Consider the following 12,473-nt stretch of genomic DNA (forward strand, 5'->3'; position numbering starts at 1 on the left):
TGATAACAGTCACGTAGAATGTCCAACTTATTTTAATGGGAGGCTTCAGGCCCAATTCGTAAGCGGTGTCTTGACTGGCATCTTAATGATTAACATTTCAGTACCCAATAAATAAACATCGTATTTTTTATCTCAAGGCGTGGGTCAATGTGACCCCACGTCAGTTTGTAAACAAATTACGTCTAGGTCCAGTTGACATTAAACGTAGTATTTTGGAATTAAGCCATGCGATGCGATTCCTTGCTTATAAATAAAAGGCGATTCAACAATGGGCCGCGACCGACCGTTTTAGATCTTTGCTAAAATGAAACAAGTTTAGAAAGGTTAGTGTTTTCGATTTGGGAAAACTTTGAACCTGTCTATTCTTATTCAAATGCTTAAACTTTTGCTATACTGGGCTGACAACATGGAATCAGTTGTGTCTAAAGCAGGCGCAAAGTTTTGAGAGAATCTCCCGTTCCAGAAGTTTAAAAGTTACTTCCAGAGGCGCAACCAACATGACACTGCCTTATCTCAATGTGTCTCTTTTAACCGAAACAGCACGTAGAAGCATTGATATGTTTAACACAGACATTCGGTTTGAAACAACTTTCATGTTGATAAATCAGTTTTTCAAGGAAGTGAAGTTTTGTGGAAGAAGTGAATGTGTTCAATTTGGATTTAATTATTTTTTTTGGATAAAATTAGCTTCTGCTGAAGTACCTACCTTTGTCATCGTGTTTAATTCTTTACGCATTTAACACCAATAATAAATGCACCACTGAAATACTCTTTCATCTTCAACCGATTAATACGTTTGGATTTTCAAATTCAGTTTACAAATACAATTCAATACAATAGAATTTCAATACAAATTGTTACCACTGTTTTAACGCAATCATCTACAAATTTGGATGCAGTCACTGCACTGTAGGTGTTATTTGAAAATGTATTAAAAAGTTTTTGAAATGAAAGTTTTTTTCAGAATTACCAACATCTTTAGTCAGAAAAGCAAAAACATTTCGGAAGTTGTAAAATTTTGACCGTTTGGTAACTTTTGTAACGGAACACCATACATTATAACACATGTAAAAATCTATATTTTTTCTGATTCAGAAAAAATATATATGTGCCCCCGAAGATTAGAAAAAATTTAATTAATGTACAATTACATTATAGTTGCAATTTGCAAATATGTAGTAGGTATATTGTATATTTTTTTCTGAATGACTTTGCAAGTAAAGTTAGGTAAATTATTATTTAGATCACAGGTCTTTCGGTGTAATTGTCTCTTGATCAGGGCTATCGATGTTTCAATGCACATTGATTAGCTTTTTCCAATTTTTGGGAGATGCGGTTTGAGAACGGGCGGATAAAATATGACCCATACGTTTTCTTGAGAGTGATAATAAATCGCACTTTTTAAATATGTACTTAATAATATAAAGGGTGTTATACAAAAATTGGGAAACTGTCAAAATTGGGTATTTTCCAAAATTGGTTTGGTGTTCTGACCCAAAAACGTTGGTAGTAAGTATTTATACAGAAAAATGTAAAACTTTTATTTCATCAACTTTTTAATGACATTGCAAATAACCCCTGCCGCAGAAAATATGCGAGAAATCCCTGTAGATGAGCCAATCTCCTCTTTATTGGATCAAATCGGTTAATTTATGAATAAAGTGTCTCTTTATCAACATACAGGGTGTCGCAATAAGGATGGTAAGCGGCTGTATCTTGGAAAGTATGTGTTGTAAAGCGATCGGAAAAAAATTGATAACAAACTTAAAGTAAAGAATTCACTGGAAATTATTTTGAAATTTTTCAGATGACCACTAGATGGCGTAATTGCAAACGGTATTTTAAAAAGTCGATTTTATACAGAAATTGTCCCTATAAGTGAAACATCTAGTAAATTTAGTCAAAAGATCATAAAAAACCGTACTACTTTCCTTATGAACTTTTTTCCGAACTCAAGCCGCTTATTTCAAAGAAACCTGTAACTCCGAAAACCGCTTGACCGATTTCAGAGTTTTTACTATCAATTGAAAGAGCAATAAAAACTCCAGAATATGTGACATAAAAGCAACCTTAATCATTTTCGAAAAATCCGCTGTTCGAAAAAAATTTTCACAAAAATTTGAAATACTTGTCTCACGTTATTTTACACGCATTTGAAAGCACAGGAAAAATGAACTAAACTGCGAAAACCGCATCGTAAAATAATATCTGGAATCGATTTAATACTTCAAAATAATAAAGTTTGCCTAATTCAAATAATTCAAGTAGGCTTTAAAAGAAAAAATGTTGTTTTATTTTTCCCACTATTTTCAAACTTACTAGATGTTTCACTTATAGGGACAATTCCTACTTTAATTATTTGAATTAGGCAACCCTTATTATTTTAAAGTATTAAATCGGTTCCAGAAATTATTTTGAGATGCGCTTTTTGCGGTTTGGTTCATTCTTTCCTTTGCTTTCGAATGTGATTAAAAAAGTTTGATGGTAGCATTTGAAATTTTTGTGAAAAATTAAAACAAACAAACTTTTTCGAACAGCGGATTTTTGGAAAATGAGTAAGATTGTTGTTATATCACATATTGTAGATTTTTTTTTTGCTCTATCAACTGATAGTAAAAACTTTGAAATCGGTCAAGCCGTTTCGGAGTTACAGGTTTCTTTGAATTAAGCGGTTTGACTCTCCCCCCACCCTTAATTTGACTAGTTAGGAAAAAAGTTCATAAGGGAAGTAGTAGTTTTCTATGATCTTTTGACTAAATTTACTAGATGTTTCACTTATAGGGACAATTTCTGTATAAAATCGAGAAATTTCAACATAATTTCCAGCAAATTATTTTCGTCAACTTTGTTACCAATTTTTTTCCGGACCACTCTACAACACATACTTTCTAAGATACAGCCGCTTACCATCCTTATTGCGACACTCTATATATAAATCAACAACTTATTCTAAAGCATTGAATTTTTGCAGTTGGGAATTTCAGAAAGCGAATGTATATGGATTTTTGAAACACTGCTTTCGCGTTATATAACATCTAGAATAGTTTACATTCTAATTATTTATTGCATTTAATAATTAACTATCTGTTAAAATAATGAGTCGGTACCTTTTTCTTTGTCACTTTTTCAGTGCTTCATTTTATATATTTCATTTCGACGGATCATTCAGATCCACTACTTACTTTATATATATATACATATTTACCTATGTACATATATATCCGAGCGGCATCCGAGCCTGAAAAGAAAATAATAAAAAAAATAATGCAAGGAAAGTGGGAATCTCAAAAATTAATCTACATTGAAAAATTACTCCCGGTCTACTAAAGATAAGATATGCGCCTTGTGTCGTTTATGTGCGGGATTAAGCCGGTATATTTATCGCTTCACTACAATTATTCATTCAACTTATTTAACGTATTTAACGTTCTAGTTCGCAGTAAAATATTACTACAAAGCATGAAATTGATAAGAGATAAGTGCGGGGCTTTCACTAAAAGCCACGTTGCCAACTGAATTGATGTACGGATCTGAGTTTTGTCCACACAAAGTTTGACCGTCACGTTACTAATCTACTGTTAAACTACTATTTTGTTCCTGCAGATTTCAGGAGCCGAAGGATTAGAATACCATGAAATACGCCCTACTAAGCGAGTTATTGTTACCGAACCCCACACAAAGCCTTGCAACTACTAATAACCGTTCGAAACTGAAAAGTTGAAAAGTTAGTAGACAACTACAGGAATCAACCACAAAAGAAAGTACAAAGTCCTAAACATAGCTGAGCCAGATCGGGGCTTTATTCGCCCAGTTTTTTTCATTCGGCAAAACGGCTCTACCGGACTTGAACCACCGAAAACCCAACCGGAAAGTCCAGGTGTTCCTATTCAGAACCACCAAAAGGACCGTGCAGCCAGAGTCGAACTCTAGCTACAAGAGCACTCAGCGACCGTCGCCGACTAGTCGTTCGGGAATCATCGGCAAAGCTTCGGGCGTGGCGGTGGCTTTGAAGGAGTGGTGGCGTGATGTGGGGCTCTGCCCCAGCCGCCCCACTTCTGCCCCCACAATAGGAGCAAGTGGGCGCGGTCGCATCAGACGAGGCCCGTTGCGATCCATGGGCCAGTCTTTTAGCATGTGCAAATTTAACAGCTGCAGACATAAAAAAAGTGAGTATACCCAGATGGACACTCTTTAATATGAAATCCTTTTAACACCGACAAGAGATCGTATGTGATTATTGCCCATTTGGACGTTTTTAAGCGGTTATTTCAAGAAAGACAGTTCATGCATTTTCAGAAGAGGTACTTATTTTTGATATATTGGACCTCGTCTTCTTGGGCCTTTGTACTTCTCTCAAATCATGTTTACTAGAAGAATGTTGCGTTCGCCCCGGTCCTCTTCGACCCTCTATCTTATCCTGCAAAACGCACTGTGCGACTGAGTACCTTTTACCCCTCAGGATATATCCGAGATCAGATTTTTCGGTACTTTACAATGTCAATGAGCTCTCTCTGTACATGGGCCATTCTCAACCTGTCCCCTTTGGTTGCGTGTGCAGTCTAGGGAATACGTAGGAGGCTACGCAGAGTCCACATCTCAAAAGTTACTACTAACGTGGTCTTTGCACGTCCTGTCCGTATCTTCACCTCTTCGTCGCAGTCCCATCCCAGTTTAAGGCTAGCACCCAGATATGCAAAATGCGTCACCTGTTCTACATGCAGCTCGTCATTCCTAATTGTCATGTATGCGAGTTATTGCCATGCCTTTAGTTTTGCTGTTGATAATTTTTAACCCGAACTGTTTGCTTATTTGGATAAATCGGTCTAAAAGATGTCGAACGTCCTCAAGAGAGTTCACCAATATAGCAGTATCGTCCGCATATCTAATATTATCAATCGGAGTTCCATTCATCTTGATTCCTCTAGTCTCTTCTTCCAGAGGTAATTCAAAAATATTTTCTACATAGATATTGAACGGGATTGGTGACAAACTGCATCCCTGTCCGAATCCCCTGGATATATTGAATATCTGTAGCCAATTCAATATTAATTCTCACATATGCAATATGTTGCCAGTATGGCTGTTAGATTATTCTTATATATTTATTTCTGTCAAAGGCTTTCCCGTACTCTATAAAGCACACATTTACGACCCGTCGTAAGACCATTTTAAGAGCATGGCTCATAAGTCTGTAGTCTCCGCAATTTTTAGGTGCATTTTCTCTCGTTTTTTGTTGCACAGGTATATTAAGTATTTCGTACTCATCAATTTCAAGATTTCAGCATGTAAATTATCATGCCTTGGACTTTTCCGAAATTTCATGTTTAGGTCCTGTTAGTTCTTCTGATGTGTTCATGCTTCTGAAGCTGCACTGATCAAATAAATAAAAAAATAAATTACTATTTGTTCTCTGAGTGTCATAACTTTCGATTTCTCGAAAGTAATAGTTATAGAATTCCTTTGCCTTCATAAATAGACAAATTAAGTAGTCGGGCTTGTTGGGCTATTGAGTAAATACTCATTGTATACTTTTGGGGTTTTCGAAATAGTGAAGTTAACGGAACGAGAAAATACCTAAATTATCTGCATTGTTAGATTTGATGGTAGATCACGTACCCAAATAGAAGCAGCTCAATTGATCGTCCTCCATATGTCAAAAGGTAGTAGAATATAAGCTAAAGTTAGCGAATTTGGTCCTGTGAGAGATTTTCCTAAATCTCGATGTTCCGGTCAAGATGAACACATTTCGTTCACCGATTCTATTCGAAGGCTCAATTTGCGCATGCAAAAATCAGCGAATATGTGCAGCCTTGACAATAATTTTGTAAAACCTTAGTTTTCCGTTAGGTGTTTGAATGCTATTGGGTTATGTTGACCGACAAAATGGTCGATTTTGGGCAATAGATTGGCCTGATGGAGGTTCACAGCCACCAAAAAATCCATTAGAGCCAGACTCTGCTGACGATAACTGATTTTTCCAGCAAGATGGTGTTCCTGCACACTATTGCCACTGCCATTATGCGTAAATTTTTGGATAAAACCTTTGCCAATCGCTGGATAAGAAGGAGATGACCTATTGAATGGCCTCCTAAATCGACAGACCTAACTCAGATGGATTTTGTTTGTGGGATTACCTCAAATTGAAAGCATTTATTGACAGGCCAAACAACCAAGAGTTGAAAGAGAAGATACAAAAGTAGTGCGTGTCACAACTCTGGAAATGATTGAAAACCTTCAAGAAGAGTTTAATGATCTCCTTTGATTTAATTTGATTGTTGCTCTTTCTTCTTCCTTTCTGGAAATAAATCGGTTCTTTTCATGACTACAATCATTTTAAAGAAGTCGCCGCTATTAATTATTGATAGGTACAATCGTAAATTTCTCGTTAAGTAACTGTTCAGTTTAAGTTTAATAAGTTTAAGCACACGCTACTTGAACCATACTTAGCATTCAAAATTGAAATAAAAAGCTGGCTACTTCCGTTAAAAAAATAAGTCGATTGTCGCCACTTGTTTGTGGACTACATAAAAAATCGCATTTACATTTATTATTTTTTATCATTACATTTACAAAGAAAATTTGACGAATCTGAAGTCGTCGGCTAAATTCTATATGAATTTAGACATTTACTTTTGAGGCTCACTGGGAGAAAATAGATTGTTGAGTGATTACTCAGTCCTCAACTCTCAGGACCAGTTTCGAGCCTATTAGTTCTCATCAACTGGATTTATCCTGAAAATAACACTCCCGAAACCTACGCTCTGTTTCGCCGATGTATTTGAAATTGAAATTACATTCCTTCGGCTCTACGAATTTAAAACACTGAATTCAGAAACGAATTCTGATAAAATCTCGCACATTTTTTCAATTTTACCATGAAAATCAATTTAGTAAGTAAACCATCAATTAAATTCCGCCCACTTGTTCAACTTTAACTGTGTAGTTGTTTTCCCAATTAATTTACTTTGTCATTGTATCTGCTTTTATTCTCAAAGCCTCCCAACTGGCTTTTAAAAGGTTCCAGTAACTTTGTTATTTTTCAATTAGCCAGCATTTTGACTGGAACGTTATGGTGAAGCGAGAAGCAATTATAAGAAATATGTATTTGGAAACGTTACCCAACTCATAGAAATATATCGGTTAAATCGAAATGAACGCGAGTACAACTGTTAGTTGGAAAAATAAGGTGAGCACAAATTATTCAGGGCTAAAGGGGTTTTCTTCGACATGTTCGACCCCTATTTAATGACTTTATTTTGGAATTTACCTGTTGAACTTGGCATCCAAAGCGAAAGTTCAATGCAATGTTTTATTCATAGGCTTAAGGATAGTTTTATATTGACACTGTGAGCAGTGGCAAGTAATTTATCGCATTCGAGGGAAATTATCAGGGATTTTAATTGGGAACTAAGAAACTTTAATTAGAAACAAATATTCGAAATGCTTTAGAACTGAACATGTTTTAATCAGATGTCTTTTTGCTACTATAGAGAAGAGCTACAAATCTCGTTTCGTTTAAGTGAAAAAAGCAGTTGCAGATGAGCTAATCAGGTGTTAAACTTGTTTGAAAATCCAACTGTTTAATGGGTAATATTTTAAAAAAATGTACATCTCATGTTAGTGATAATTTGGTGAGTCATTGTGAGCAATTCTTAGTTTGTTTGAATTATAAATTCAGCATTCTAATAGAATGTTTGTGTGTGTTCTTTGTTTCTGCTGTGCTTCGTCCAATTCCTTCGATTGTTGCTCTCAACTTGAGACAGGCCATAGTCCTCTCTAGGAGAAATGTTTACTATCACCACTCTCTTGTTGAGTTCTCATTGAATTCCAAAAATGTTCGGCTCTTTTCTCTTGCGACGAGCTTTCTATTGATTCATTATTTTCCAAAGTACCTCAAATTTACCCAAAAATACTCTAAAATCTGCTGATGCGACCCATGAATCTTGTCTCAACATGAGCTTAAATTCTTCATTTCTAACTTTGGCATGAAAAGGGAAATTTTTGATTTAAAATCAAACGTTAAGCAAAAAGACACACCGCTTCAGGAGTCAAATGCAGTATTACAATCTGCAGGTTATTTAATTTCAAATCATAAAGAATTCTAATTTCCATGTACAATTTGTAAGCTGAACTAATCTTACGACAATAATTAGATTCGAAATCAGATGTGGGGTGAGTGTTGGTAACAAACAGCTAAAATGTTTATCCAGGTTTGCTAAGCATCTGCTTTTATCCAGTTTTGCAAAAGAACCACATTTTGTACAATATTTCGTGAATATACTTGAAGTTTTTCAACAATATATGATAATTTCATAGCACATCAATTTATTTATTAAACGCACCGTTAACTTAAATCAAACGAATAAGAAACATTGTTCCTATTTGAACGTAGTTGACAACAAAAGTGTTGAAATGACCAGAAAAAAAATCAAAATTGCGTGTCAATTGGGGAAGACAATAACAACTAGCTGATTTACATGTGATTATAGTATTTATTTTCAGTTGATTATCCTCCATAAACAAGATATAACTGTTTAACAAATTAATTTGAACAGAAACATAATTTAAACAAACATTTTACATACCCCCTTGAATTGTTCAAATTACATTAGAGTATCAAGACTAGACAACATTTTCTAACGTTCGTTGGTCCCATTGGGATGAACGATGTGATAAAATTAGCAGAATCATCCGTGAACCAATAAAATAAAAGCGCGGAAAACAGCCAATCGTATCAAACAACCACTCGTAGGGTTTAATATCTTTTGTCGAGTAGATCCAAAATGTTTAGCTCAGCTGATGGCATCTTCAGCCGATGCAATAAGCTAGAATGTGTTAAATTATGGGCCTTAATTTGCCGAGAAGCAATAAAGATAAATAAAACAAAAACATTAAAAGTCGGCTAAATAATTTAGGTGGGTACAGTGTCGCGCTAAATTAATTAATGCCATTTTAATGTAGTTAAGAGCACAGCGAATTTAATTTGCCTAGTTAAACGATCTTGCATTTTAAAAGTCGCTTTAATCTTGAGCGACTAATTTAATGGAGAAGACAGCAATAAATCAAAATTCCACATCTGGTTGTTGATCGTTGCAATTCAAACAGTGGCAGATTAGTTGAACGTTATTAATCAGAAGCAATAGTTGCCTGAGGAAAAGTTGAAAAAATTTGAGAAGCGTGAAGGAGTGTGAAAATGATAATAATTATCCAACGAAGCTATGAACCAGATTGCTGTCGGAAGAACCCAGAACAGTCCAATAAAGTCATAAGAAAATATTCAATTATTGCCCAGTGTATTCAATTTCCAAAATCATCTTAAAATGCAGCAGTTACCGCAATTTATAAAAATCTACAATAAATTGCAGATAAATTGTTACCAGCTCCATAAAATTCCAACAATCTTCTAATAGCACTTGATCGCTTGGCAATTTATTGGATAATTACGTTCTCGTAAATATCGCATGAAAAGCCCACTAGGAAAACGATTAATTCATGATGGAATTTAATAGTAAACCATATGAAAACCGTTGCTGGGTTCCAGAGGTGTCGTTGTTCGTAGGTCTTTTTAATGGTCGCAAGAATAAATTAATGAAACGTTAATCATCTTGCAGCAACACGGTTGCAAACCGCAAATTGTCAGAGGCCGGCATTGCAAAAGGGAATTTTAATCGAAGATGTAATCTGTTGTTTTTAGGATGTTACAACATTGATCGTGGTAGAATTTGTCGGGCAAGAAAGTCTACGTGTTTTCACAAGGTTTCACGTAAAGATTTTATTTTTAATAGGCTTCAGATATTTTGTCTACAGCTTGAATTTCATACTATATTTAGTATTTAAGCTCGAAAAGCAAGGTATTATTTACCGGCAGTATAGTAGCTGGACTTTAACGGTCGATTGAAAATAAAATTTTAATATGAAAATATAATATAAACATACATTGTAAACCTGGTTTATTGAGATACCATTTAAATTTTTTTTTCTAAATAATCTGTGCAAATATAGTAAAAAAATTCTACATACGGGGCTAAGGGCAATACAAAATCCAATCATGTCCAACTTTTTTGTACCTACCTCTATCAATCTGGTTAAAAAAAAATGAAAATTCTGCGCGATGTGAGTGAAAATCTCGGATCTTACAGTTTCAAGTGTTTTCTACAGGATGAGAACATTTGAATTGCTGCCTCTGTTCCGTATTGGGAGTTATGAATTTTTGAATGGTTTCACGCAGTTGAACAAAAATGCTCATTTTTAACCCAAGGATCTCAGAGGGCGCAGCAATGAGAATTTTTCGCGATTTGAGTGAGAATGGCGAAGTTTGCAGCTTCAAATGCTTTCTACGGTGTGTGCAAATTTAAATTTGCTGAATGGCCCGGGAAGTTGTTAATTTTTGAATGGGAGCTCGCAGTTGACGAAACATGCTCTTTTTTAAATCCACGTTCACAAACTGGGCAAAAATCATAATTTTGTGGGATGCGAATGAGAATCGCACAGTTTAAAGTTTCACAAGTTTTCTAGAGGGTGTGCAAATTTCAATTTGCTGCCTGTTCCACCTGGAAAGTTATGAATTTTTGAAAGAGAGCGCACAGTTGAGGAAAAAATTTTATTTTTTAGAAATCAAAAATCAGAATTTTTTGCGTTTTGAGTGACAACAACCAAGTTTACAGTTTGAAATCTTTTCTACAGGGTGAGAAAATTTCAATTTGCTGCCTGTTCCCTATTGGTAGTTATTACATTTCCAATGGCAGCGCGCAGTTGAAGGAAAGTGCTCTTGTTTAACCCCACGTTCACAGAGTGCACAAAAATATAAATTTTGTGCGATTCGAGTGAAAATCTCCGAAAGTCATTTTCTGTTCATGTATACAGAAAAAGGGTACGCACGCGAACCTGCTAATAGTAACGGTTTTCGACTTGTTTAAAAAAAATATATATTTTCATTGCAAATTAATACACAACAAAATAACAAACTTAAATTATACAATTTTTAATTAAATAACATTTTCAATAGAAAAACCATTTAGCTGAAAGCAGAGTAAGCGAGGACGCTCAACATATTTTCGTAATACAACTAAATGAGCTCTAATTCCTTAACAGACATAAACCCTACGTTTTAAAGACTCAGACCGAAAAATCTAAGGGCATTAAACCCGTTTGGTTAAACATGAATTATCCAGAAAGATGGATCGGACTTCGTGGTTCGGTCCTGCACGTTCACACGATCTCCAACCATGATATTTTTTCGTGTGGGACTCTCTCAAAGATATATTTTTCTTATTATTAATAAGAGTCACTAGAGTGGCTCATCATTTGGTTGCAATACGAATATCTGCTGAGCCTCTGCCAACTCTGCTTTTTGCAAAACGATTTTTGAATTGCCAATTTAATTTAGACATTTAAAATTGTTCAATTTAAGTTTTCTGCTTTGTTGTGTATTATTAATAAAAATCACTCACCAGTCGAATAAACTGATTAACGCGAAATACCTAAAATACTTTCCGAAGCTTTACACCGAAGCAAAGTCGGTAAAATAGACATGACCTTTGGCAACATAAAACGCTGTGTTTGAAGTACTGAAAGCCAACAAAGGAATTTTACAACTTATTTTATTTTTTAGCCGACTGAAGCGATCAATCCCGACCACAGAGAACATTAGATCTGAACAAAACAAGTTCAAGGCTAGACATTCGAAAACTCTCATCCTGCGAAAAATAAAACGAAATGAAGATGAATCGTAAAACTTTTCAGGCATCTGGATTTCAAATTTAAAAATCTTTTGAAATTTCTGTTTCCAATCTGGCACCGCTTCTTAAAGTTTCTCTTGGTTTCGAATATCGGCGACCAATAATTAATTAATCATCTTGGAACAGATTTTATGAGAAAACTTCAATGGCTCTTTAATATCTAATACTAGAACAGCTTCAATATCGCAAATTTGAAATGTAAACTAAATGTAACTTTTCAACGCAGCTTAATATATTGAATTATTCTAGTGTTACATTCATTAATCTTAACTCTCTTAGAGAGTGTATTAAGAATGTTAGGTCATGATTACTTAATACATATTTACTAATCAAGTAAACACCAAGCACGAAAATATTTCTAATATAACTAGACAGAAGTAGTTAAAATAAAATCGATCCTGAAATGGTTTCAATTCGAGGAACTGTTGCAAAACAAGCAGATCCAAAATAGACTATCCATTTTCACTTTAATCTACCAGAGTGAGTGTTCGGAAATAGCCAACAACACCTACAACATAAACCGCTATTTGGCTTTAATTATCCGTTGCTACGTCATATATATCGATTAGCAATTTACTGAGCAGCATATAGAACCTAACACAAAATAAATATTGTTATAGGATCGCCCTACTCGCCTTGATGATCCATGAAATTAAATTTCTCTTCGCCCTCCGAAGCTGAGTTCGATATCCAGTGCAAGTGTTACTCGCCTAATTAGCCACATTGTGTTGTTTC

General features: G+C 34.9%; 1 protein-coding gene across 8 annotated transcripts in view; it reads left to right on the forward strand.

Moving 5' to 3' along the window:
- LOC109537830 (dual 3',5'-cyclic-AMP and -GMP phosphodiesterase 11) overlaps window positions 1-12,473 on the forward strand; it is a 202,470-nt gene that overhangs the window by 140,662 nt on the left and 49,335 nt on the right. The window contains exon 2 of one of the 8 annotated variants that reach the window (XM_019904740.2): window positions 3,604-4,166. The exons of the other annotated variants lie outside the window; for them this stretch is intronic. Coding sequence (XP_019760299.2) covers window positions 4,115-4,166 — 52 coding nt within the window. The 5' untranslated portion in view covers window positions 3,604-4,114. The remainder of the gene's footprint in view (window positions 1-3,603; window positions 4,167-12,473) is intronic. 8 annotated transcript variants of the gene reach the window in all.

The sequence above is a fragment of the Dendroctonus ponderosae genome, unplaced genomic scaffold (genome assembly GCF_020466585.1).
Source record: "Dendroctonus ponderosae isolate FM_Combo_2020 unplaced genomic scaffold, Dpon_F_20191213v2 Dpon_F_20191213_2, whole genome shotgun sequence".
Classification (NCBI taxonomy): domain Eukaryota; kingdom Metazoa; phylum Arthropoda; class Insecta; order Coleoptera; family Curculionidae; genus Dendroctonus; species Dendroctonus ponderosae.